The 23,731-nt window shown below is 29.3% G+C and overlaps 1 protein-coding gene across 1 annotated transcript; it reads right to left on the bottom strand.

The window, feature by feature from the left end:
* Nucleotides 1-1,868: 1,868 nt before the first annotated feature.
* LOC109804069 (pleiotropic drug resistance protein 1) lies at nt 1,869-10,448 on the bottom strand. Its single transcript, XM_083059285.1, is given in 24 exon segments — nt 1,869-2,453; nt 2,563-2,817; nt 3,068-3,239; nt 3,337-3,564; nt 3,733-3,866; nt 3,971-4,054; nt 4,140-4,430; nt 4,817-5,149; nt 5,234-5,367; nt 5,470-5,595; nt 5,670-5,826; nt 5,915-6,018; nt 6,105-6,265; nt 6,391-6,707; nt 6,788-7,069; nt 7,172-7,473; nt 7,808-7,898; nt 7,987-8,040; nt 8,683-8,759; nt 8,887-9,046; nt 9,150-9,234; nt 9,339-9,427; nt 9,525-9,768; nt 9,770-10,448. Coding segments are annotated over 24 exon segments (4,455 nt in total). The 5' UTR covers nt 10,078-10,448; the 3' UTR covers nt 1,869-2,186.
* Between the last annotated feature and the right edge of the window lie 13,283 nt (nt 10,449-23,731).

Raw genomic sequence — 23,731 nt, 5'->3', positions numbered from 1 at the left:
TAGAAGTAGAGCCTAACAACTACAATGGTAGGTTGTCAATCTATCCGAATAAGAAAGAAAACAAATAAAATAGAAATGGATGACATCTTATCCTCATCAAGCACAATCTCGGCATGAAGAGGTTGATCTTAGTGTCACATTTGGCCAAGGTGAAGGTTGTGGAGGAGAGAAAGATAGGGACATCATATTGGGGAGGAGGAAGTCAATTGAGAAAAAGATAGAGTATGACAACGATAGTGGTAAGACTATCAATCTACTTGGGAGGTATAGGAGAGGCTAAATCTTTTGAGTTGGATTTGTACCTAGGTTTTCAAAAGTTAATTTATAGCTAGGTTTACATAGATAGAGATATACTAGAAAAAGGAAGATATTTTCAATGACATGACAACACTTAAAATTTATTTTAAAATAACGTATTGTCGTAATATAGAGTAACTCAACTTTTATATTATAAATAAATAGATATATATGATAGAGTTAAATACTAAGAAATCCACATCAATAAATCATTAATCAACCACACAAACAAGTAAACTTAAGATTACATCTTAATCCAATATTTTAAAGCACCATATTTATAGCTTTTTCTCAGTCATATATTACTCAATATATCCATTTATATCCGATATGAAATTCTCAATCACACATACTTGTACACCAATACTGATTAAACAATTAATAGATGACATACTGTTGGGATACAAACAAGTCGCACATCGATAAAATAAAACAAGAAATAACAACTTATATAACATAAACATACTTCAATGATTGAGAGACCTTTTGGGTGATGACCAAAAACAAAACCGTGAGGGCTAAGGCCCAAAGCGGACAATATCTCATCATTGTGGAGTATGTTTGTGTAATAACCTCATAAAAACAACTCATAAAATATCTCCTCAGACAAGTACCACAAAATAACCCCATCAGTGGTATCAGAGCCTGGTTGGATTCGGTGACAACCAATAACCCCATAACCCCTCATAACTCATAACATATAATATGCTATATAAAGATAGATTCCGCTGCATGAAAGGTTAGGTCCCTTGTTTGAGGGGGGATTGTTGGGATACAAACAAGTCCTACATCGATAAAATAAAACAAGAAATAACAACTTATATAACATAAACATACTTCAATGATTGAGAGGCCTTTTGGGTGATAACCAAAAACAAAACCGTGAGGGCTTAGGTCCAAAGCGGACAATATCTCATCATTGTGAAGTATGTTTGTGTAATAACCTTATAAAAATAACTTTCATAAAATATCCCCTCAGACAAATATCATAAAATAATCCCATCACATACCTATATCCAGTGTTTTAAAACCCGGACCGACCCGGCCGGTCGGACCGGTTGGACCGGGAACCGGTGGTCCAGCCGGTTCGAATCTGAAGTTGGATCGGTTATGCAGTCGACCCGTTTCAAACCGGATTGAACCGGTCAATTTTCCGGTTCAACCGGTGAACCGGTGGGTCAAACCGGTTCAACCACTTTTTTTTTAATTTTTTTTTTATTTTTTAAGGGACCATAAATCACAAAAATAATAATGAAAATTGAATCTCTTAATGAAAAAGCAAGGAATCTTATTAAATATAACAATGACTACTTGTTCTAATATATTTGTTTGCAATATATACAACTTAAATAACTTTTATAGTATATTATTAATTTTAAATTATATATTTAATAATGCAATATCTATGTAAATATTACATATATTATTTTGTGATATTAATTGCAAGCATATTATATATGTACATATTATTTATATTTTTAATTTGTATTAATATACCGTTTAACATATAATTTTTTTATGTATTTTTTTACAAAATAAAAATAAAAATAATTTTAAATAAGATAGAAAAATTGAAATTTAAAATAAGATATGAATTTATTAAAATTTATAAGTATAAAATATATTTAATATAAATATTTTTTAATAAAAATCGAGTCATGCGGTTCAACTAGTGACTCACCGGTTCAACCTTTGACCCATTGACCCAGTACCTTAACCGGTTCGATGACCGGTTCGGTTTTTAAAACTATGCCTGTATCTAATGGTACATATATCTACTATTGGACTATGATACATTTAATTGATAAATAAAAGAATACAAAACGCTATGTGCATAGTTTCTTACAAACGTTACGTGGAACATCTATACAAAATACTTGAATGCGTTCCTAACGACGCTGGAAATTAAACACCTTCACTGATATGGCAAAGATCAATGCAAAGACTACTGGGAATGCAACAATCACAGCTGCAACCACTCCCAGAAAATCATGCTTGAAACCAAAGTAACTTGTTACAAAGCCTTCCACTGTTGTACTCCCGTCACTTGATTCTATGCTTTTCTTTATATCACCATATTGTGAAGCCACCAATCCATACAAACTCCAAGCAATTGGATTTGCCCAACTGTACCACCTCCACCATACTGGGATCCTCTGTTAGACCATGCCAAAATGGAAAATAAAATAAATTTATCATTTTCTATGCTTCCATAGTAATAGTATGAATCTACAGTGCACATAAAATGAAAGGAAGACAACTTACTGGCCGTGGGACTATGAATCCTGAGAAGATATTCCATATTGAAAAAAATGCAGAGGAAACTATAGCGGAAATATGTTGGTTTGGGGTCACTGCCACTGACATCATACCATAGTAGGTGAAGTATAGGAAGGTGAAGTACATGAAGAATAAGCACCACAAAAATTTAGCGACACTCCACTCAAAACCAATCATGGCATAAATTATAATGCTATAGACCAAGGCTTGTACAAGTACATAGGGAAGCTCAATCAGAACCTGCAACAAAAAATAGAAATTTTCTAGAAATAAGACACAGGTAAATCATTTGAATAATGAAGTACGTTGAAGTACAAATTTCAAATTCTCATAGTAATCGTCCAAACTCTAAACAACTACTACTTTTTATGTTTCTTAATCTATTTTTCATATATTTTATTTATTAACTGTTAGGAAGATTAAGATTTAGCAGGGTATATATACCAACAGTCAAATAAAAGACTCGTATTTAAAATGTGGAATTGCTTGCCTGAGCAAAAGCATATGGAAATGCTGAATACATTCCAGCTGCTCTTTCCCTATAAAAGACTGTTCTCTCAACAGAAACCACTGGCTGCACTGCATTAGCATTCTTAACACCAAGAAGGAGAACAGAAGCATACATGGAACCCATGGCATTGAAAAGATCATGTTGCTTTTCACTGCAATAATTGATGTGAATCTTTACTGTTAGATCGAACTCTAGCAACACAACAAATGAGATTGAAGACACCATTTTCAAGTTTAGATTGATCATACATTTTGGAGCCAAGGTTCCAAAACATGCTCCCAAGCCAAACAGCTACAGTAGTTGAGTAAAGAAATCTTAGAGCAGTGTATTGAGAATTTCGCCAGTATGAACAATGTTGTTTCCATAAGCAAGCCATGCATTGGGTGAAGAAGGAAGTTGAGTATTGTGAAGGAAAATAAAGGTCTTTTGAACCAGGAGTTGGAGTACTCAATTCTTTAACAAGAACTTTGTTTCTCCTGAAACAAAATGCCAAAGACCAAATATCAGCAAACACTCTATTTCAATATAATGTAAATAGTTTTAGAAATAACAAAAACCTTATTGCAATTTAAGCCCTTAAGTGCTTTCTAGCAGATTACTTTTGAGTTCTGTAGCTTTATTAGACTTCACACAACTGAAAATACCTGTATAAATCAGAATTTCTGTACACCTCAGCAAAATCAATTCCCAATTCCATTTCTTTTGCCAAAGTCGTGACTTCCAACATCCATGTTGCCGGATTATATCCATTTTTAATCTTATTGACGCCATGGATTCCCTTCAGGATAAATGTGTGACATTAGTGAAATATTTACATGAAAATAATGATCTAAAGGAAAACATGATTTCGGTATTCCTTATTTTTCATAGCATATTTTCTACCTCAAAGTAACTAATCAAATGGGAAGAATGATGTCCAAGTGGTCCCACATATATCTCTTGTCCTCCTTGCTTCATTAGCAAAAGCTGCATTTCATTGCGACAAAAAGGTTAAAAATTCAATAATGGAAAAGGGCAAACTGAAATTGCTACATTGTTCTGTTTGTTTAACCTCATCAAAAGATTCAAATATGTCTATGCTAGGCTGATGGATGGTACAAACAACTGTTCTTCCTGTGTCAACTGTGTTCCTAATTGTTCTCATGACAATAGCTGCAGCTCTTGCATCTAGCCCAGAAGTTGGCTCATCCATCAATATTATAGCAGGATTTGCCACAAGTTCAACAGCAATTGTCAACCTTTTGCGTTGCTCTGTGGACAGACCATTAATACCAGGCAATCCAACTAATGCATTCCTTAGTGGTTTTAATTCCACAAGTTCCATGACTTCTTCAACAAACATCTGCAACCATTAATCGTTTTCAGTCTTAATAACATTGACTAAACATTTAAGTTTTATTTTTCCTTGTAAGACGCATAAATTTGTTTCCCTGTGTCTTTTCTTATGACAATAATTCCATCCATGAATGTCAAATAAATTTAGTTTTGGCTCTTATGCAGATACTGTGAAAATATACATGCAACCTCATGCATGGACTTGTAGTAGCAGCTCAATCTGGAAAAGGGAAGTGCTCAAATATTTTAATAAGCCATGTTGGACAAGGATGAAGCATCACTAAATTGGTCACTTAATGGAAATCTCTAGTGTTCAAACTGGTTAAAAGCCTATGTTAAACTAAATAAAATAAACATGAAAGCCAGTAAAAGGCATAGGATTTAAATACCAACCTTCCTGGGTTCAGCATTGATGTCTGGGGACAATCGGAGCCAAGCTGAATAGAGCAAGGATTCATAGACGGTAACATGAGGAGAGTGGATGTCATTTTGCTCACAGTAGCCAGAAATCCTTGCAAATGTTTCTTGCTTCTTCTGATAGCCAGAGATTGTGATATTTCCTCCAACATATCCTCCTGTTTTCCTACCAGCAAGTACATCCATCAGAGTTGTTTTGCCTGCACCAGTGACACCCATTAGAGCAGTGAGAACACCTGGCCTGAAAGCTCCACTGATACCCTTCAAAAGCACCAATTTATCCTCCACGACACCTCGGTTCCTCATTTCCTGCAAGTATTTGATAATTTTTTAATTCACAATATTGCTTTGAAAGTTGAATAAGCAAGCGTTTTCACTTGTTTTCTCCATTACCTGTGGCATGTCCACGGCGTATCTTACTTCGTCAAAGGTGATGGAATGTGGTTCAAAAGGGAGAACCATTCCTCTTTTACTAGTGGGTAAAGTACGAGAAGATGTGCTTCCACTTATACTTCTATCATTTCTCACTGTGAAGTAGCTCCAGTGTTATCCGTTAGGCATAATGTGAATTGAAAATCAACCGCCATTAATGTAGTCATTACTATGTTATCAGTTGATATGAGAATTACCTCTGTTTGATTGCTGAGAAAAGCTATATTTTTTGTTCCTCATCAAATTAGTTCCTTTATTACTACAACCATTCTGCTCATTGCTTTCAGGTTCGTCTGATATATTAGCTCGATGCTTCCCGGGTGCTACAAAATCAATTTTTATTAGTACATAGGTTTACCTTAGCTGGTTTATTATACATTGAGTTGAATACACTCACGACTCAAGTATGCTAGAGCGAGGATGTAGCCAAAGTTGAAAAGTAATGTATATCCAATCAAAGCCCCAACACCTATCCAGTACCAGTATGACTGAGTAAAGAATCCCCGAGATTTCAAAACTTCAACTCCAAGCGGCTCTGTTGAGTTACGTAGAACCTATCATAAGAAAATATATTCAAATATCATATTATTTATATGATAATGAAGGCATAAAAGTAAACATACAGATTAGTCAAATTCTTACATGTTTCCATCTGTTCCCTAGGAACTCATTATTTACCATAGCATTTTGTCCATACATCATAGGTGATATCCAGAAGCCCCATAGCCACCATTTTTTTATTTTGTCTGAGGGCATAAATGGAACAAAAGAGCATTGTTAGTCTAGAACCCAATGGAAGAAAGACTGATTTTTTTTATTTGTATCAAGGTACCTTTGGATAGGATAAAACCACTCATAGCAAAAAGGGTGGCCAGTGAAAACGACCCAAGTGTTACAGCTACTGTCAATTCCCTCCCAACTGCTGCAATTAATCGGAATAATGCTGAAGCCATCTGGTTTACTAGTACAAGAACAAGGTATTGCCTAAGACATCTGCATTAGGTAGACATAAAATACATATCATTATTTTTTTTTTGTATGGAATTCAAATAGAAAATGGGACAAGAAAAGTTCATTTAACATTTTGCTGAGTATGTGTAATAACAAATTTCTTTTACCTTCCAACATGTGGATCAAAGCCAATGACATAATAGGTGAGAAATACCCAAACGCCCACTTCCACAAAAGTCATGGGGATTTTTAGGATCCATGCAGGAAAAGCATATGCCCATGAAGGAAAAAACAGATCATCCCTTTGCTTGTAGAAAACAGGAAGCCTTGAAACGACCATGGAAAGTTCAGCTAATCCATTGAACAAAATCACAACAACGCCATAGAACAACGCACCCACATATATGCCGCCATCAGTCACTGAATCTCTGTGCATCTCAGTCCGGAGGAAAATAGTCATGGCAATAAATGCCATTAAAGCAAGCTAAAAGGAGGGAAAAGCTATCAGTAAGACTAATAGCATTAGATGACACAACAATGAAATACTCCAATTTGGAAACCTACTTGGCTAAGCTTGAAGGTGTAAACAAATGAATTGCGTTTTATAAGTAAATATTCTCTTGATAAGCATGCTTTTAACAGTTCCCACTTTCTCACTCCAAACTTTTTTGTTGTCAAAGCAGCTGGGTGGCTATTAGACTTGTCATATTCAGTAGCGAGTTCTTCACCAAGTCTTCTCCCAACATGAAATGACTTATGTGCCTCTGAGAAATGTTTGGCTGTGACAAATCTATAAGGCTGATCTTTGTGTGACCAGTACTGCTCCTGATCTTTCCTTGATGTTACCTATAACATAATAATTAATCGTAAAAACTCAAAATTAAAATATAAAACTTTCTATTACCACTGCAAACAGAAAACTATTGAGACAAGATACAAGACACTTACTTCTTGCAAAAAATCAGCCACACCTTTCCTCTCAGGACATTGGAAACCCATTGATTCAAAAAATTCAAGCACGTATTCACGAGGACCCTGGTACACAATGTGACTATCAGAGAGTACAATAATGTCATCAAAAAGATTGTAAGTCTCTGGTGCTGGCTGCAGGAGTGAGATGACAGCGGTTCCTTTGAAAATGTGAACAATTTGCTTGAGTGAATTCACGATTTGATAAGTTGTTGAGCTATCCAAACCGGTAGATATTTCATCCATGAATAGAACTTTTGCTGGTCCAACCAGCATCTCTCCTGCAATTGTAGGTTTATAATTATTTATGTTCTCATATATAATCATGTTGAGACAAACAAGTCCCACGTCAATAAAATAAAAGAAAAAATAACGAATTATAAAATATACTCATACTCCAATAAAGAAAAGTCTTTTGAGTGATGACCAAAAACAAAATTGTGAGGGCTTAAGTCCAAAGTAGATATCTCATCATTGTGGAGGATATTTGTGTAAAAATTTTATAAAAATATCTCTCATAAAATATTCCCTCAAACAAATACTATAAAAATAACCCCAACAAATCATTGTATTGAGAGTGATACACTCTTTCACTTTAAGATATAATTGTTTTGCCTGTTGTAACGCGTTTCCTTTGTCCGCCAGAGATCCCTCTTAACATTGCATTTCCTACAATAGTATCAGCACAGACCTCCAGTCCCAAAATCTGCAAATTTATACCAAAGAAATAACATTTTTCATTAAAACAATTTTTTCTAATGAAGTCATCATGACTTGAGAAGGTTTAGAGTTACCCTTAAGACATAATCTGTTATCAAACTTGCCTTCTGCCCTTCAGTTGCTACAGCCTGAGCATTGTGAGAGAAAAGGACAACAACTTAATTATCTGTATGAGAAAAAAGAAATGGTTGATGCACCTATAACTAACTGCTGAAATAAACTATAAGAGTTGGTGATCCGATTTCTTGGCACACATCAAAAGCTTGCGTTACCTGTGACCAATTTGGCGAGGAAAAATTTTGAAGATTTTTTTGGTATGTTTTTGGGCTAGTGAATTGCTTTTACGGTAGCTCTCTTGGTATATCTCTGATAATAATTTTCAATATAGTGAGTTGCTTCTCCTCTGCCTGTGGTTTTTTTTTTCCTGTCTAAGGCTCTTCACATTAAATTTGTGTGTTCATTCTTCTACTTTCTTTATCTCTGTTGCACATTGTTTTTAACAATAACTGAAATTATCTGCTTTGTTTTGTTTTTCATTACAACTATTTTATCACTTACTTTTTCTTGGTGAGAAATTTTTGAAATTAATAGAATGATGTTGAAGAAAGGAATAACCAAAATTGAACAGGTATTATATTATAATCCTTAAGCTGTCATATTTTTCTCTCTTTGGTTTGAAAGTCTACCAGTTATTCAACAATGTAAAAGGCTAAGGGTTGCAAGTCAAATGGGATAAAAAACATCCCTACAAACAATGGTCTCTTTGTTACCTTCATGTAGACATCAATATCTGGATCAGGCTTGATATTTGCCTCTTTTTCTCTTCTGGACAATTCTGCAAGCAAATCTGCAGAAAGATAAAACTATTACACACACTAAAAACTTCAATTTTATCTAAAAGGTCACCATGTGGCTTCAATATAGAATTTAATAATGAATAGAAGATAAAGTTATTCTTATTCGTGTTAACTAACCATAACGACTTCCAACTCCTTGGACTCTTGCTGAGAAGGCCAAGGTTTCTCTGACTGTCAATTCTGCAACATGAAGATCATTTTGATTGACATAAGCAGCAGTTCTTTGGGGTACAAACTCATCCATCCCATGACCATTATAAGTCACCTTTCCAGAAAACTGATTAAGAAGTCACATACTAGATAGAGATCCGAGATTGAAAAATAGAGCAAAAACATGGAAATATCTCTAAAAATATAATTTTTCTCATTAATTTCCTAACCTTTAATTTTGGATCAAGTTTTGCAGCCAAGGCCAACAATAGTGTGGTTTTCCCAGAACTTGGAGGGCCCAAAAGCAATGTCATCCTGCAATGAAGAAATTGTAACATTATATTGGTAGCAAAGGTGCTTGCTAATTATGCTCTAGCCAGTCTGTGAATAAATAGAAAAAAGTTCATTTGCATAAGTACCTGCCAGGCTTTATTATTCCACTAACATCCTGGAGAATATTTATATGTTGCCTTCTTCTTGAAAGTATATAAAGAGAGTTCAAGAGCCCCTTTAGTGAAAAAAAATGACAGCTAATTGTCAAGTTGAAACCTCCCAACAAGTAGCATGTTCTACTATATGAGAAAGAAGTTGGTACTAATACTGACCTCCACTATATTAACCATGAAGTTAGTTAAGGTAGGCAAAGCTCTAGTTCCTACTCGAGCTTCTGCTTCGACGTTCAGTTTCTCAAACCGAACCTCTATAGTAGGAAGATCGAGTCCAACTCTATCATATCATCCAGTCCAAGGAAGAAAACGAGGTGGAGAAGAAGCCATCCATCAGTGCATTTCCATCAAAGACACCTTCATTACATTAGAATCAAGAAGAAGAAATGAGAGTGTCTCACCTATCAATTCTATCCCTGAGCTTGAGCAAAAACTTCTCATTGTCCTCTTCAGCAGTTTTCACAAGTTTTTCAAGTAAAGCTCTCTTTTCTTGCAACCCAAGTTTGTGTACATCAATCTCATTGGTTCCCCCATTTGGTGAAGTGAGCAAAGCCTTCCTCAAACGTGAAACAATGGGAAGTTTCTGAATGGAAGCCCATTTGAGAGCCTCTTCATCGTCCTCCTGTTGGTGGATAGAGTTTGAGAATATCTTGGCGTCACTGTCCCTCCAAATGGATGAACTTTCAATCCTGAAACTCCCGCCACCCTCCATGATGCCACCAGAAAAAGAAAAAAAAAAGTTATAACTTTAATGCAATTAATCTCAGAAACAAAAACTATCACTGGATCAGTTTGTTTTGGCGATGTTTTGTGTGGGGTCCTTTCCCTCTTGGTGAATGTGTTGGGATATATATTGAGATTGAGGAAGGAACGGGAGAATATGCATGTTTGACTTTAACCATGGCTTAGTCATTCAAACAGTTTGAGTGACGTCAAATATGGCTGGCGGGTTTTAAAGTAGCAACATATATATACATTTGTAAATATATATATATATATACATGGTTTGCGATGTTCCTAAGAATCTGGGGACACGTCGCGCGTTGGTAGCCGAATGACGACCATGTTACCAGCTGCTCCACATGGTGAAGATGCGATCCTATTTTATAACTTCCCACGAGCCAAATATTGAATTATAACGTGTACTTATCAGAGTTCGGCTGATCTTTCTTATTAATAAATATATTTTAATTCGTAACAGGGACAATATCTCCAACAAATCATGCATGGTCAGAATACTGAGTTTACTGTCTGGAATGGGATCCCAGTTTTGTTTTTGATGCTTATTGTCCTGACAGAGGGGTATTAGTTTAATATCTCATAAGATTTTAAGAGATTTCTTTTAATAAAAAAGTTTGTTGGTATTTAATTAAGATTTTATATACTTAAAAATAACCTAGTGGTGTTCAATCTAAATTTTTAAGATTTTTTAAAAAGTTCACTAAAATTTATTAGTATTCATTTAATATTTTTTGTAACTTAAAAATAATTTATTGGTATTCAAAAATATAAGAATTTTAAAGGATTGTTGTATTAGAGAGATTTTGAAGGAATTTTTAGTGGTATCTATAGATACCAAATTCATAAAACAATCTCATCTAAACCTATCAAATTTTGAAAGATTATTTGAAGTAATTGCTTCAAGAATTTTTAAGTGAATTTTTTTATCTTTTTTTTCTATGCTCGTGTCTTCTCCATTTCTTTTTTGCTAATAATACTACTCTATTGCTCATATATAATATTGTACTATTATTCTCATTCCATTTCCCTATTTGGTGAAATTCCAAGACGTAAATGATAGTATCATTGACTTGCTCTATTTTTCTCTTCGTTCTCTTTAAATGACCTTTATTTTGTTCTATATATAACATAGAAAACGCTTGAAATTTCATCTTTTAAATAGTAATTTTTTTATAACATACATCAAGAAAAGGGAAAGGTGAAAGCTGAAATTGATATTATAATCTCTACGATCAATTATAAATATTCAAGACCTTGTAATTAATTTAGATTTATTAGAAAAAATATATATATAAAAGATGAATTTGAGTTAGGATTTTTTTGAGGAGAATGAGATAAGAATGGATCTTAGTTGAGGGAGGAACCCTCTTAGCACAAAAATTACGATCTCTCTTCCTCCCTTGAATTTGTTACTATTATCCCTTCTCCTTTTTATGACTCAACAATTATTTTATTTCTTTTTTTACTATGAATTTTATTTTTTTTATTTTTATATTGTAAAGTTAGGATTTTTATATTTTAAAAAAATAAAATTAACTTAAGACATTGCAGTATCTTAGAATTTAATATTAAAAATATTTCTTTGCAAGTGAATAATTAAAAATAATTAAAAAATTAAAAATATTATTTTGTGCCTATAACAAATTTCAGATATATTTTTTTTTCTCCTAGTTGATGTTTGTAAATTTTTAAGATATTTTAAATGAATAAAAGTGCATGAAAGATAAACTTTCACTCAAAAATCAATATAAAATGTAGGGACATATTTAGTTATAAGAGAGTAGTTAGGGTAGTTGTCCCACTATTTTTTTAATCATTTATAAATTTATAAATAAAATATTTTAAATCACAAATTATAAATAATTTGAAATGTTTAGAATAATTTTTAGCATGTGTAGCACTACATAACTTTCTTTATAAAAAATGTCATTTTGATGTATTTTCAATTAGAGCAGTGAATGAACTTTCATCTTCAACATTACCTATTAATGAAAATCATAATTTTGAGCCTATTATTCAAACCCAAGAGCAAGAGCGAAAAGATATTAATACTTAGAAGACTAGTATAACTATGAATATGTAGGTAAATGCTATTTAGGAAGACATAATATTATGGAGAATTATTATTATTATTTTACTATTTTTGTCTTTGACTCTTTTTAAATTTGAATGTATGAAAAAAAAATTTGAACTCTTATCGTATGTCAAAAATATTTGAAATTCTACAAAGTTCACAAAATCCCATAAAATTCATTAATCCCATAAAATTCATTAAAATCATGACTTAAAAGTTTTACATAATCCATTAAAACTCTAATTTAAAGTCTTGTAGAATTCTGGAAATTTTTAAAAGTTATGAAAATCCTATAATTTTTTTTAAAATTCTTAAAATTAAAAAAAGTTTTTTAAAATTCTAATTCAATAAACTCTCTTAGTCTTCTCTTCTTTGTTTATCATGATGGGTTGTAACCAAGCCTCTATGTCCATAGAAGAAAAAAAAAATCCTCTTCGATTGCTTTCTTTATTTGCTTTATATATATATATATATATATATATATATATATATATATATATATATATATATATATATATATATATATATATATATTAAAAAGAACATTATATTTTTGTGTACATCAAACATTCACACACATCACTACATTAATATAATATAATATGTTGTTGTGCACCGAATATTAATAGGCATCTTATTATTATTGTTATAATTGGGATACATCTAAATGATCAGAAGCGGAGATGACCACCACACGTTGCCTGCTCCACACCTGAAGAGACGATCCTACTTTATTACTTAACAAGCGCCAAATATTGAATGACTAGGGAAAAGTTTGGTCATATACCGAATCCTATTTCATAAATCTAGTGGACAATATGGAATTTAAATCCACTTAATTAGTTTGATTGCTTCTTCAATCTTTATCATGACTTCAAAATATAAAATTTGATATTAAAAAAAATAGTTATGTTAATTTGTGCTTGCATTGCACATTATCTTTTCTTTTTTTAGTGTATATTTTTCGGTGTACATTGCATATTAACTTTTGTGACCATGAAAACTCACTTTGGTATAGCATGCAAATCAGGTTTATTTTTATCCAAATTATTTATTTATTTGTAGAGTATTTTTTTTTATCAAGGTCAATTTAGCTCAATAATCAAATATAGTCTGGGTGGACTAAGAAAATAGTAATATGAAAATAGTTTAGGTGAATTACTCTAAATTGGTGATCATCTAACATAAAAGTGTACATTTTATGACAAATATTTATCTATCCTAAAATATTTAAACATTTTATATCACTGGAATATATGATAATTAGAATCTATGATAGGTTCAAAATCAACATAAAATATTTAGTTGGTATTTTCTCGTGTTCAGCGAGTCCTGTTTAGAAAAAAAAAATCATATGATTTTTTCTGCAAGCATATTTCAATGAATATATATTATTTCCCTGCTTCTATGCATCTTTTGGTAGTCAAGCCGAAATCTCAAGCATTTTAAATGTGCAAGATACTCCTAAAATTTGCCAAGGGCTACAATTCAACTCCCTTACTTAAGTCTCTAATCCACTTAATTAGAAGAATGCTATCATTTCTCTCATGCAGAGGTAGATTAATATATACCTAAAAAAAGGTTTTCACTTGAAAAAATATTTAAATGATTAAAAAATAAAAATAAAAATCGATATCTTAAGCAAGAAATTATGAAGAATGTTAGCAATGTGTTTCTTATATTTTCTTTTATGTTTTTTTTTTTTTATGATTAAGTGAAATCCAACGTGACCCACTCCAGATAAGGCATACTAGAGGGAATTCATTGAATAAAATTATTGAGTTAGTATAGTTGGCATGTGAGTGCGAGTCTTCCTGTTATATATCAGTGCCTCATGTCTCATAAATAGATTAAATTGCTTAACAAAGGAAGGGTTTAAAATGGATGGAAATTATTTTGGGAAGAATTGAGGACCTCACCCTTCTAATTCATAAAGTCTTTTAAACGGCTAAACGACCATTGTGGGGTACTATTAGAAACTTATTACTAAAATGGGGCTGTTTTGAAACATTTTACACCTTTGGGGCTCTTTTATTGGGTGTCGCTATGGCCCATAGCGACACCCATGACACGTGGCATTTTTTGGTCTGAATATGAGCCATGAACGCCATATTGGTAGAGTCACTGTAGCTGGTGGAGACCTTCAAAGAGTCGCTATAGCCTATAGCGACTAAAATTGGCTAAAAACGAAAAAAAAAATTTATTTGGGGCGCTATAGCCCATAGCTCCACTCAGGCGCTATGGGCCACAGCGCCTGTGTTAAAAATATATCTAATATTTTTAAAATATATCTTATATTTTTAAAATTTAAATTTTTTTTACAAATTTATAAAAAAAAATAACAGGTAAAAGGGAAAAAAAAAGATTGAAATAAGAAAAAAATGTTAATTTTAAAAAATAAGTAATAAAATGTAAAAAAATAATTTAAAAATAAATAAATAAATTATTTGGGGCGCTATGGCCCATAGCTCCACTCAGGCGCTATGGGCCACAGCGCCTGTATTAAAAATATAAAAATTTTAAAATAAATTATAAAAAAATTTGTGATAAAAGGAAAAATAAGAAATGAAATTTTAAAAAAAAATGTTAAAACTTAAGTAAGAAAAAATTAAACACTGGGCCGTTTTCGTGACTGAGAGAAGTTTGAAATTATATGTAAAAGTTCTTTTTAAATATAAAATTTTAAAAATAAATTATAAAAAAATTTCTGATAAAAGGCAAAATAAATAATTGAAAATATCATAGCGCCTCATTAATTGACCGCCTGCGTAACCACACAGAGGCTGACACGTGTCCACAGCTAATTTGAGGCGTTGCAACTCATAGCGCCTCATTAATTGACCGCCTGCGTGATCACACAGAGGCTGACACGTGTCCACAGTTAATTTGAGGCGTTGCAACTCATAGCGCCTCACTTGGCGCGTAATAAATTCACCGCATGCTTAACCAATGAGACGCTGACACGTGGCACTGCGGTTAAAATTTTTTTTTTTACACTTATGTTAATTAAAAAAAAAAATTGATTTATATTTGAAATACGTTTAATTTATTTCTGCTTAAATATTGAATTTATTTATTTTAATTCTGTTTTAATTTTATTTAATTAAAAAAAATAAGTTTATTTAAATTTTGAATTTATTTAATTTAATTCTGTTTTAATTTTATTTAATTAGAAAAAAAGTTTATTTAAATTTTTTAATTTATTTAATTTAATTCTGTTTTAATTTTATTTAATTAGAAAATAAGTTTATTTAAATTTTTAATTTATTTAATTTAATTTAATTCTGTTTTAATTTTATTTAATGTAAAAAATAATTAAAAAAAAAAAAAAATGGGGCGCTGTGAGCCACAGCGCCACTCAGACGTACTGGGCCACATCGCCTGTTAAGAAAATAATGTAAAAAATAATTGAAAAACGAAAAAAAAAAAAAATGGGGCGCTGTGAGCCACAGCGCCACTTAGGCGTACTGGGCAAGCTTATAACGACACTGGTCCAGCCCAATCAAGCCTAAAAAAAAAAAAAACCCCACGTGTCATGGGTGTCGCTATGGCCCATAGCGACACCCAATAAAAGAGCCCCAAAGGTGTAAATTGTTTCAAAACAGCATTATTTTGATAATAAGTTTTTAAAAATGCGCTACAGTGGTCGTTTAGCCCTTTTAAACATTTTTTAATTGTGTTCTTTATTCTTTATTTGAATCATAAATCAAAAATCTAATATTTGATATTTTAATAATTCACGATTTATTTTAATAAGTTAGGTGATTTGATATTTGATTGATTATATAAATAAAAACTCACAATAATAATAGATATAAAGTATAATTATATTAAGAGTAAGTAAAAAAATAATATTAAAAAATAAGTTAGTTACAAATTATTGAATTTTTTTATAAACATTATAACACTTTTTTAATTTTTATCTTTATTATCAGTAACTAAAATTTTTAATTCACTCTTTGATGTAACTTTTGAAATTATTTCATATGATTGACTGAAAAAACTAATTTTGAAATATACATTCCAATATATTTTAAAGATTAATCTTAATTTTTGTTAATAATCATTATGAATGAAACATCCAATAGAAACTATTTTCATAACAACTTAAATGAAATATTAGCATCTGAAGAGATTATTGATAACTTAAGTATGTATATATATATATATAAGGAGAGATCTATTTATTCTAAAAATAAGTCTATTTCGTTCAATAATTCATATTCTTCATCAAATTTCAACAATTAGAATTAAAAATTCTTAATGCATAGACCAAGTTTGCAAATGTTTAAAAAATTTAAAATTTAATGTAGAACATAAGTTATTGAATGAAATAAACTTATTCTTAGAGTAAATGGATTTCTCCTCATATATATATATGTGTGTGTGTGCGCGCGTGCGTGTGTATGTATGTGTGTGTGGAGTCCAATATTATTCAAAAAGTAAATTTTCGTAAACTTATTTTATTTAATAACTCATTTTATATCAAATTTGAATGATTCAATTGTCAAATTAAAAGCTTTAAATGTATTGATCCATCAAGTTTACAAGTTTTTTAAAATTTTGAAAATTGTTTGATACTTCATTTCATTAATTTAAATCAACGAATAAAATGATTCTATAATTATTCGTCAATTTGAATTAATGAAATAAAGTATCAAATAATTTTTAATTTTTTTAATAACTTGCAAATTTGATTTATGCATTAAGAACTTTAAATTCAATGATTAGATCGTTAAAGTAAATGAATCCCTCATCTTTTTTAAATTTGCAGAAATTTTAAAAACAACACCAAAAACTTAAAACTTTAAATCTAATATCATGTACTCCCTATATTTTTAAATAAAATATTATAATTTTTTTAAAATATAAACAAATTTTAATTATTTTTCTTTTATTTAAAGATACATTTTCTAAAATATTTCTTATATGTAATGCATTTTTTTAATTGTTTTACTTCTTTTAATATTTATTATAAATATAGTTTAAGGAAAACATCGTAAAATTAATAAAATTTAATATAAATAATATTTTCTTAATACGTGTAAAATGATTTTTTTTAATAATAGAGAATTGAGAGAGGATATTTCAACTCTTACATTAGACCAAGCGACAAATCTTAATCCTAGTATATCAACGACTCCCATGAATTGAAGAAAACTCCAACTCATTACTTGATGATATAATTCATCCTATAATAAAAATTAAATAATAAATATAATATATGACTTAAGTATATGTAATATAGGACATTTAATTTGATTCGACCGTAAGTTCATTATCATTATCAGAGTCATTATATTTGAATTATTATTTGATTTGGTATATAGTTACGATTTTTTCTTTAAAAAACATCTTAGTGGGTTAAGGAGGGAGGATATTTATAAATTATCTTTAGCCTCAACTTTTAAGTAATGTGAAACTTTTTAGATAGGAATAGATTCATGTGTATATTAGTGGGGGCAGTTGCCCTCACTTAAATATCGTTCATTCTTTTTTTATATATAAAATATTAACTATTTCAAAATATATATATTATTAATTATCCTATTATATTTAATATGATAAAATATATTAATATTTTATTTATATTTTATTTTATTATTTTTATTTTGTGACAAGATTATCTTAATTTTTTATGAGAAAAAATTAACTTATTCTAAGAGTAAGTTTTGATAGATTTATTTTACTTAATAACTAATTATCTACATTAAATTTTTTAAAATTCAACTATTAAATTGAAAGCTCTCAATGTATTCTACTCAATAATTAATGCTCTACATCAAATTTTTAAAAATTCAACAGTTAAATTAAGAGTTTTTAACGTATAGATCAAGTTTACAAATTTTTAAAAAATTAAAAATCATTCAAAATAACATATATAATATTTTTTTTTATTATCCATGGATTTAAATTAATAAAATAAAGTACCACTAGGGTTAACCTAGTGGTTGGGTGGGGAGGAACTGAGATAGTTAGAAGCATGAGGACCTATGTTCAATCCTCAATGCGACCACCTTTGTAATCTTTCTTATCTTTACCAAAAAAAGTTAATGAAATAAAGTATCAAATAATTTTTAATTTTTTTAAAATTTTATAAATTTGATTTATACATTAAAGAATTTTAATTTAACGGTTGAAAACTTGATGTAGAACATAATTATTAAGTGGAGTAAATCTATCAAAATTTACTCTTGAAATAAGTAGATCCCTCCTAATTTTATTATTATTATAATATACAATATTTTTTCACTAAAATATTTATTATTTCTTTACTCATTAAAGATGTTATTATTTAATTTACTAATATAGTTTTTTATTTTTATTTTTTATTTTTAATTCTTTGATCATATATATATATATATATATATATATATATATATATATATATATATATATATTGTATGAGAGGATCCACATTAAGAGGAATAAGAGAAATTGTCACACTATTTTTTTTTAACTTAAACATCAGAGTAATTGCCACACATTTTTTTTTATAACTTAAACATATTTAAATAAAGAAATTTACTCTTATAAAAAATCATAAAATATTTTAAATTTGAAATGAGTGTAAAAATTTAGAAATGAGTGTAAAAATTTAAACGACACTAAAAGAAAACAAATTAATAATTTTATTATTTTTATCCTATTAATTTTTATCATTTTATTCCTCTAATCTTAAATTAGTCAATCCTCATTGTGACCATCTTTATAATCTTTCCCATCTTTATAAAAAAAATCATAAAAAAATTATAAAATTATACTTAAATATAATCTCAGAAAGAAAGAGAAAAAGGGGAAATTGTTACTCTATTTATAAGATAATAATAATTTATAAAAATAAGATATTTTAAATTTTTTACCATAAAAATATATTTTCTATAAAATTATTATATTTTTAATGAAAGGTGATATAGAAAATTTTATTGTCCTCACTTAACAAATTTTCTGAATCCGTCACTATTTTTAAGTATATCGAAACATAACTATTTTCATTTTTGTTTCCTACATGGATTTTGGCATAATCCTCTCATATTATTATTGTTACTATTTTTCTTTTTTTTAATATATATTTTAGTATGTTACAGATGATTGATAAGCTTTGGAGTATCAACATTATTGAAATGTTTTAGTTTTATAGTGATACTTAGCTCCCAAAAACTTTTATTAAAAAATATATAAGATCTAAAATTAAAAATAGAATCAAAATAGTAAGAAAATACTCTAATGTTATGTAATAATATATTCTTTTTTAACGGGATCAATTAAATTCTGTAGTATACATAAAGAGTTATTCAAGTAAGAACAATCGATTAATTATAAAAGAATTTGAGAATAATTAATAACAATTTTCAAATTAAAATAAAAGGACTTAAATTAAAATTTACATATGAAACTACCACATATTATCATTATTTTAATTATCTTTATTATTATTATTATTATTATTATTATTATTATCATTATTGTAACGTCACACTTAGTGTCATACTAAATCATCATCACCTTTATTATAATTATTATTGCAATAGACAACAACTATAAGGATGTTATCATCACAAAGGTAGTGACGAGAATAATAAAAATTGGAAATAGATTTGCTTACATGAGTTGAGAATTCACAGGACATTTAAGAAAAAGAGACATGAATGGCTATGAACTTGGAACTGCTTTCCAAGAGTTAGATGTCCTACCTTTTGAGCTCCACCACTTATGTTAGTTGATGCGAATGGAACGTCTTACATAAGCTTGTAAATTGTAATTTTCTCCTATTAGTTTCCTTTTTTTCTTCTCATCTTATGTAACAGAAAAACAAAAGCCAAAAAAACAAAAAGAACCACTGCAGTGCTTCGCAAGCAAATCCATTTTCAACTCAAGCTTTAATTTCCAATTAATGAACAAATTTATTATATTAAATTAACTTCAATTCCTTAATTAATAACCAACCGAACCCCAAGCGTGTGGTTCAGCGGTAGGGTTGATCCACGCTTAAGCAAAGTCAGGGGTTCGAATCCTGCCTTGTGTATGCAGCCGCGTTAAATCTTGGGGCCAGCTATCCCACCCTTTGAGGTGTTCGAATCCTGCCTTGTGTATGCAGCCGCGTTAAATCTTGGGGCCAGCTATTCCACCCTTTGAGGTACCACCAACCTAGCGAGGAGATTAGTCACTGCTGTCGGCGGTAGATACTCCAGGAACGAACCTAAAAAAATTAATAACCAACCTCCTTTTTCCGAGTTTTAAGAATCCGAATTTCATAAACAAGTGACAAATCTTAATCCTACTATATCAACGACTCCAATGAATTTTAGTATATAGACTGAGTGATTCAAGAGAGACCAATTGGTTATGATAGAACTTCAGAGCAATTAATAATAATTATCACATTAAAATAAAATCAATTAGATAAAAAATTTACAAATAAAACTATCACATGCATATTATTATTATCATAATAATAATTATTATTATTATAACTATATAATCATTGCAACACTATTATATTATCGTTATTCTATATCATCACCACTATTATCGTTATTGTTACTATTATCTAGGATTGTGTCTAACAAATTTTAGGCTCAAGAAAAAAAAATTATTCATGTTTTACTCTCATTTAAATAAATAATTTTTTTATTTAATAAAATTGTTAATTAAATATTAATAATTAAGAAGTTCCAATATTTAATGATAACTAATTCAATTACTATTTTGCAGTGTATTGTATAAACATATATTACATAAATTTAATAAATTAATTTTTTAATATATTTAATACTTTTAATGGAAAACTAATTTGTTTTACTATTAATTTTTAAAAAATTTAAATTAGAGAAAAAAAATTAATGAACACTAATATAAAATTAAGATATTTTTTTTCAAAATGAACACTAATATAAAATTAAGATATTTTTTTTCAAAATCTTATTTATTGAAATTAAAATAATTTTCTTTAAGTGATTTCATATTTTAAAATCTTTTATAATATGGTGTAAATATAATAAAATAAATTAATTTAATATTTATATAAAATAATCAAAATTATAAAATATTTTTTTAGAAGAATCAAATTAACATTATGTTCTTACGATCTTATCATTGTCATTTTCGTTAATTTTCTTTTTATATATAAATCATACAAATCATACTATTGTTTTTAGAAATTAATCCTTATATTCATTTTGATACCATTTTTTTTATTATTGAAATTCAAAATAAATGTAAAATAACTTTTAAATTATAATAAAATTTCACAAACTAATAATTTATTATAATATTTATGTGTGTATACTACATGAACTTTAAATAATTATATGATCTTATGTATTACCTAATTATTTATAATATAATAAAATATATTACTTAGTTATTTATGTTAAAATTATTTTAAAAAAAACTTGGGACCACGGGCCTAAAATAGTGATATCAATGACCTTTTCTTAACCACAATCTTGCTATTATCATTAACAATGATATCGATAATAATAATAATAGTATTAACGATATAATAATTGTATCAATAACAACTTGGATGGAAAATTAAATCACAATTCTCAAAATCACTTATGTTTTCTAATAACCCTATATTATTGGGAGTTAGAGTTATCAACTATGCAACAAAAATTGAAAAATATAAAATTTCACACAAACAAAAAAATTGAAAGTAAACTTATGATTTCTTCATTATTCATCATTGAAAGTGAACTTTTCGTAAAAGAATCAGCAATAAGGTAAAAAAAAAAAATGCAGAATCAAACATGCAAAGGCTGAGGTCGAAGAATGAAAAAAAAAGGTATAAATATATACACTACTCATCAAGTGCTCATAACTATAATCAATTCATATATTTTTTCCTTCATACAAATAGAAGGAAATATATATTAACAATATTAACATTGTCACCTGAAAAATCGAATAACAACTTATTGTTTTTCTTTGAATCAATCAGTAGTCAAAATTTCCTTTGAACATGACCATTTTTTTTAGTTCTTTAATAATCTCATGAACCAAAAGAGAACATCTTCATATTTATCGTTCAAATCACACGATAAAAAAATTGAAAATTAAAACTTTGCACTGAATTAGAAAAAAAAAAAAAAAGAAAGAAATAAAGGTAGACCTATGATTTTGTTGTTCATCATCAGAAGGTGAAACTTTTGTAGAACAACCATCAATAAGGTTGAAAAAATGCAGAGAGAGTTTCTGATTTTAGTCCTTTTTTTTTTCGATTTCGTCTTTGTAAAGTAAATTGTTTTATTTTTTCTTTACCGTTTATCAAATTTAACGGAAAAAGATAAATATATATAAGAACTAAAATAGAAAATTATGAGAACCAAAATTTAAGAGTGTCAAAATGAAAGCAACAAAATTTGAAAGGATAAAAAAAAACAACAATAATTTAAGAGGACCAAAATAAAAACAACCTTATCTTATATGAACTATATATTTATCGGAGTCAAATTAATGAAAGTCAAACCATTAAATACAATAAATATACTAATATAGATAAATAATAATAATAATAATAATAATTATTATTATTATAATGAAAGCATTGTGAGTAGAAAAAATTACAAAATTTAAACATGCAACTTAGGCATGGCAACGGGGCGGAGCGGGGGCGGGTTTTACGTTCCCCACCCCCGCCCCCGCAAATTTAAACCGCCCCCGCCCCCGTCCCCGATACCCGCCGGGGATAAAATCTAGGTCCCCATCCCCACCCCCGGCGGGGTTCGGGTTTCCCCGCCCCGCCCCCGCCCCCGCTTTTATTTTTTTTTCTTCTTTTTTTCTTTTAAATAAATATGAACAATTTAAAAAAAATAAAAGAAAAATAAAATAATATAAATTTTTACATATAAATATTTATAATTTTGGTTTATATATATAAAAATAATTTTTTAATTATATTATTAAGCGGGGCGGGGGTGGGGGCGGGTATGGGGACGGGGGCGGGGTGGGTATTAACATCCCCGCCCCCGCCCCCGCCCCCGATTTTATCAATCAGGGAAAACCCGAACCCGATAAACACGGGTTTTCCCCATCCAAATCGGGGCGGGTTCGGGCGGGAACCCACAGGGGCGGGTTAGATTGCCATGCCTAATGCAACTACAGAAAAGTCATAATGTCATAGTCGACCTTATAAATGTACAAAAAATAATTAAATATAAGAAATAAGCAGAAAAAATTAAACATATAATTAGGTAGAGATATAAAATACGAATCATAATATACGAGTATAAAATAATAAAGAAATAAGACAAAAAAACAAACAAAATTAGATTAACATTCTTTCTCCATCACACCAATTCTCTTATCTCTATAGATTACATTAAATAAAAAAATTAATTATTTCATGTTAATGTGCTACTACTTATTTTAACATCTCTTTCATATTTTTTGTTTTATATTTTTTTATTCTTCATATGTTATATTTCCATCATAATTTGAAGGTGATTGCAATTTTATTGAATTCTATAAAATTTTATAAATTAAAAAAATTAATTATCTATATTAATTTTTCTAATCTCATAATATTTTTTTTGAATTTTTTATT

Source organism: Cajanus cajan, chromosome 6, assembly GCF_000230855.2.
Source record: "Cajanus cajan strain Asha chromosome 6, NIPB_CcT2T_4, whole genome shotgun sequence".
In the NCBI taxonomy this organism is placed as follows: Eukaryota; Viridiplantae; Streptophyta; class Magnoliopsida; order Fabales; family Fabaceae; genus Cajanus; species Cajanus cajan.
This window is presented reverse-complemented; position numbering and strand designations above follow the sequence as displayed.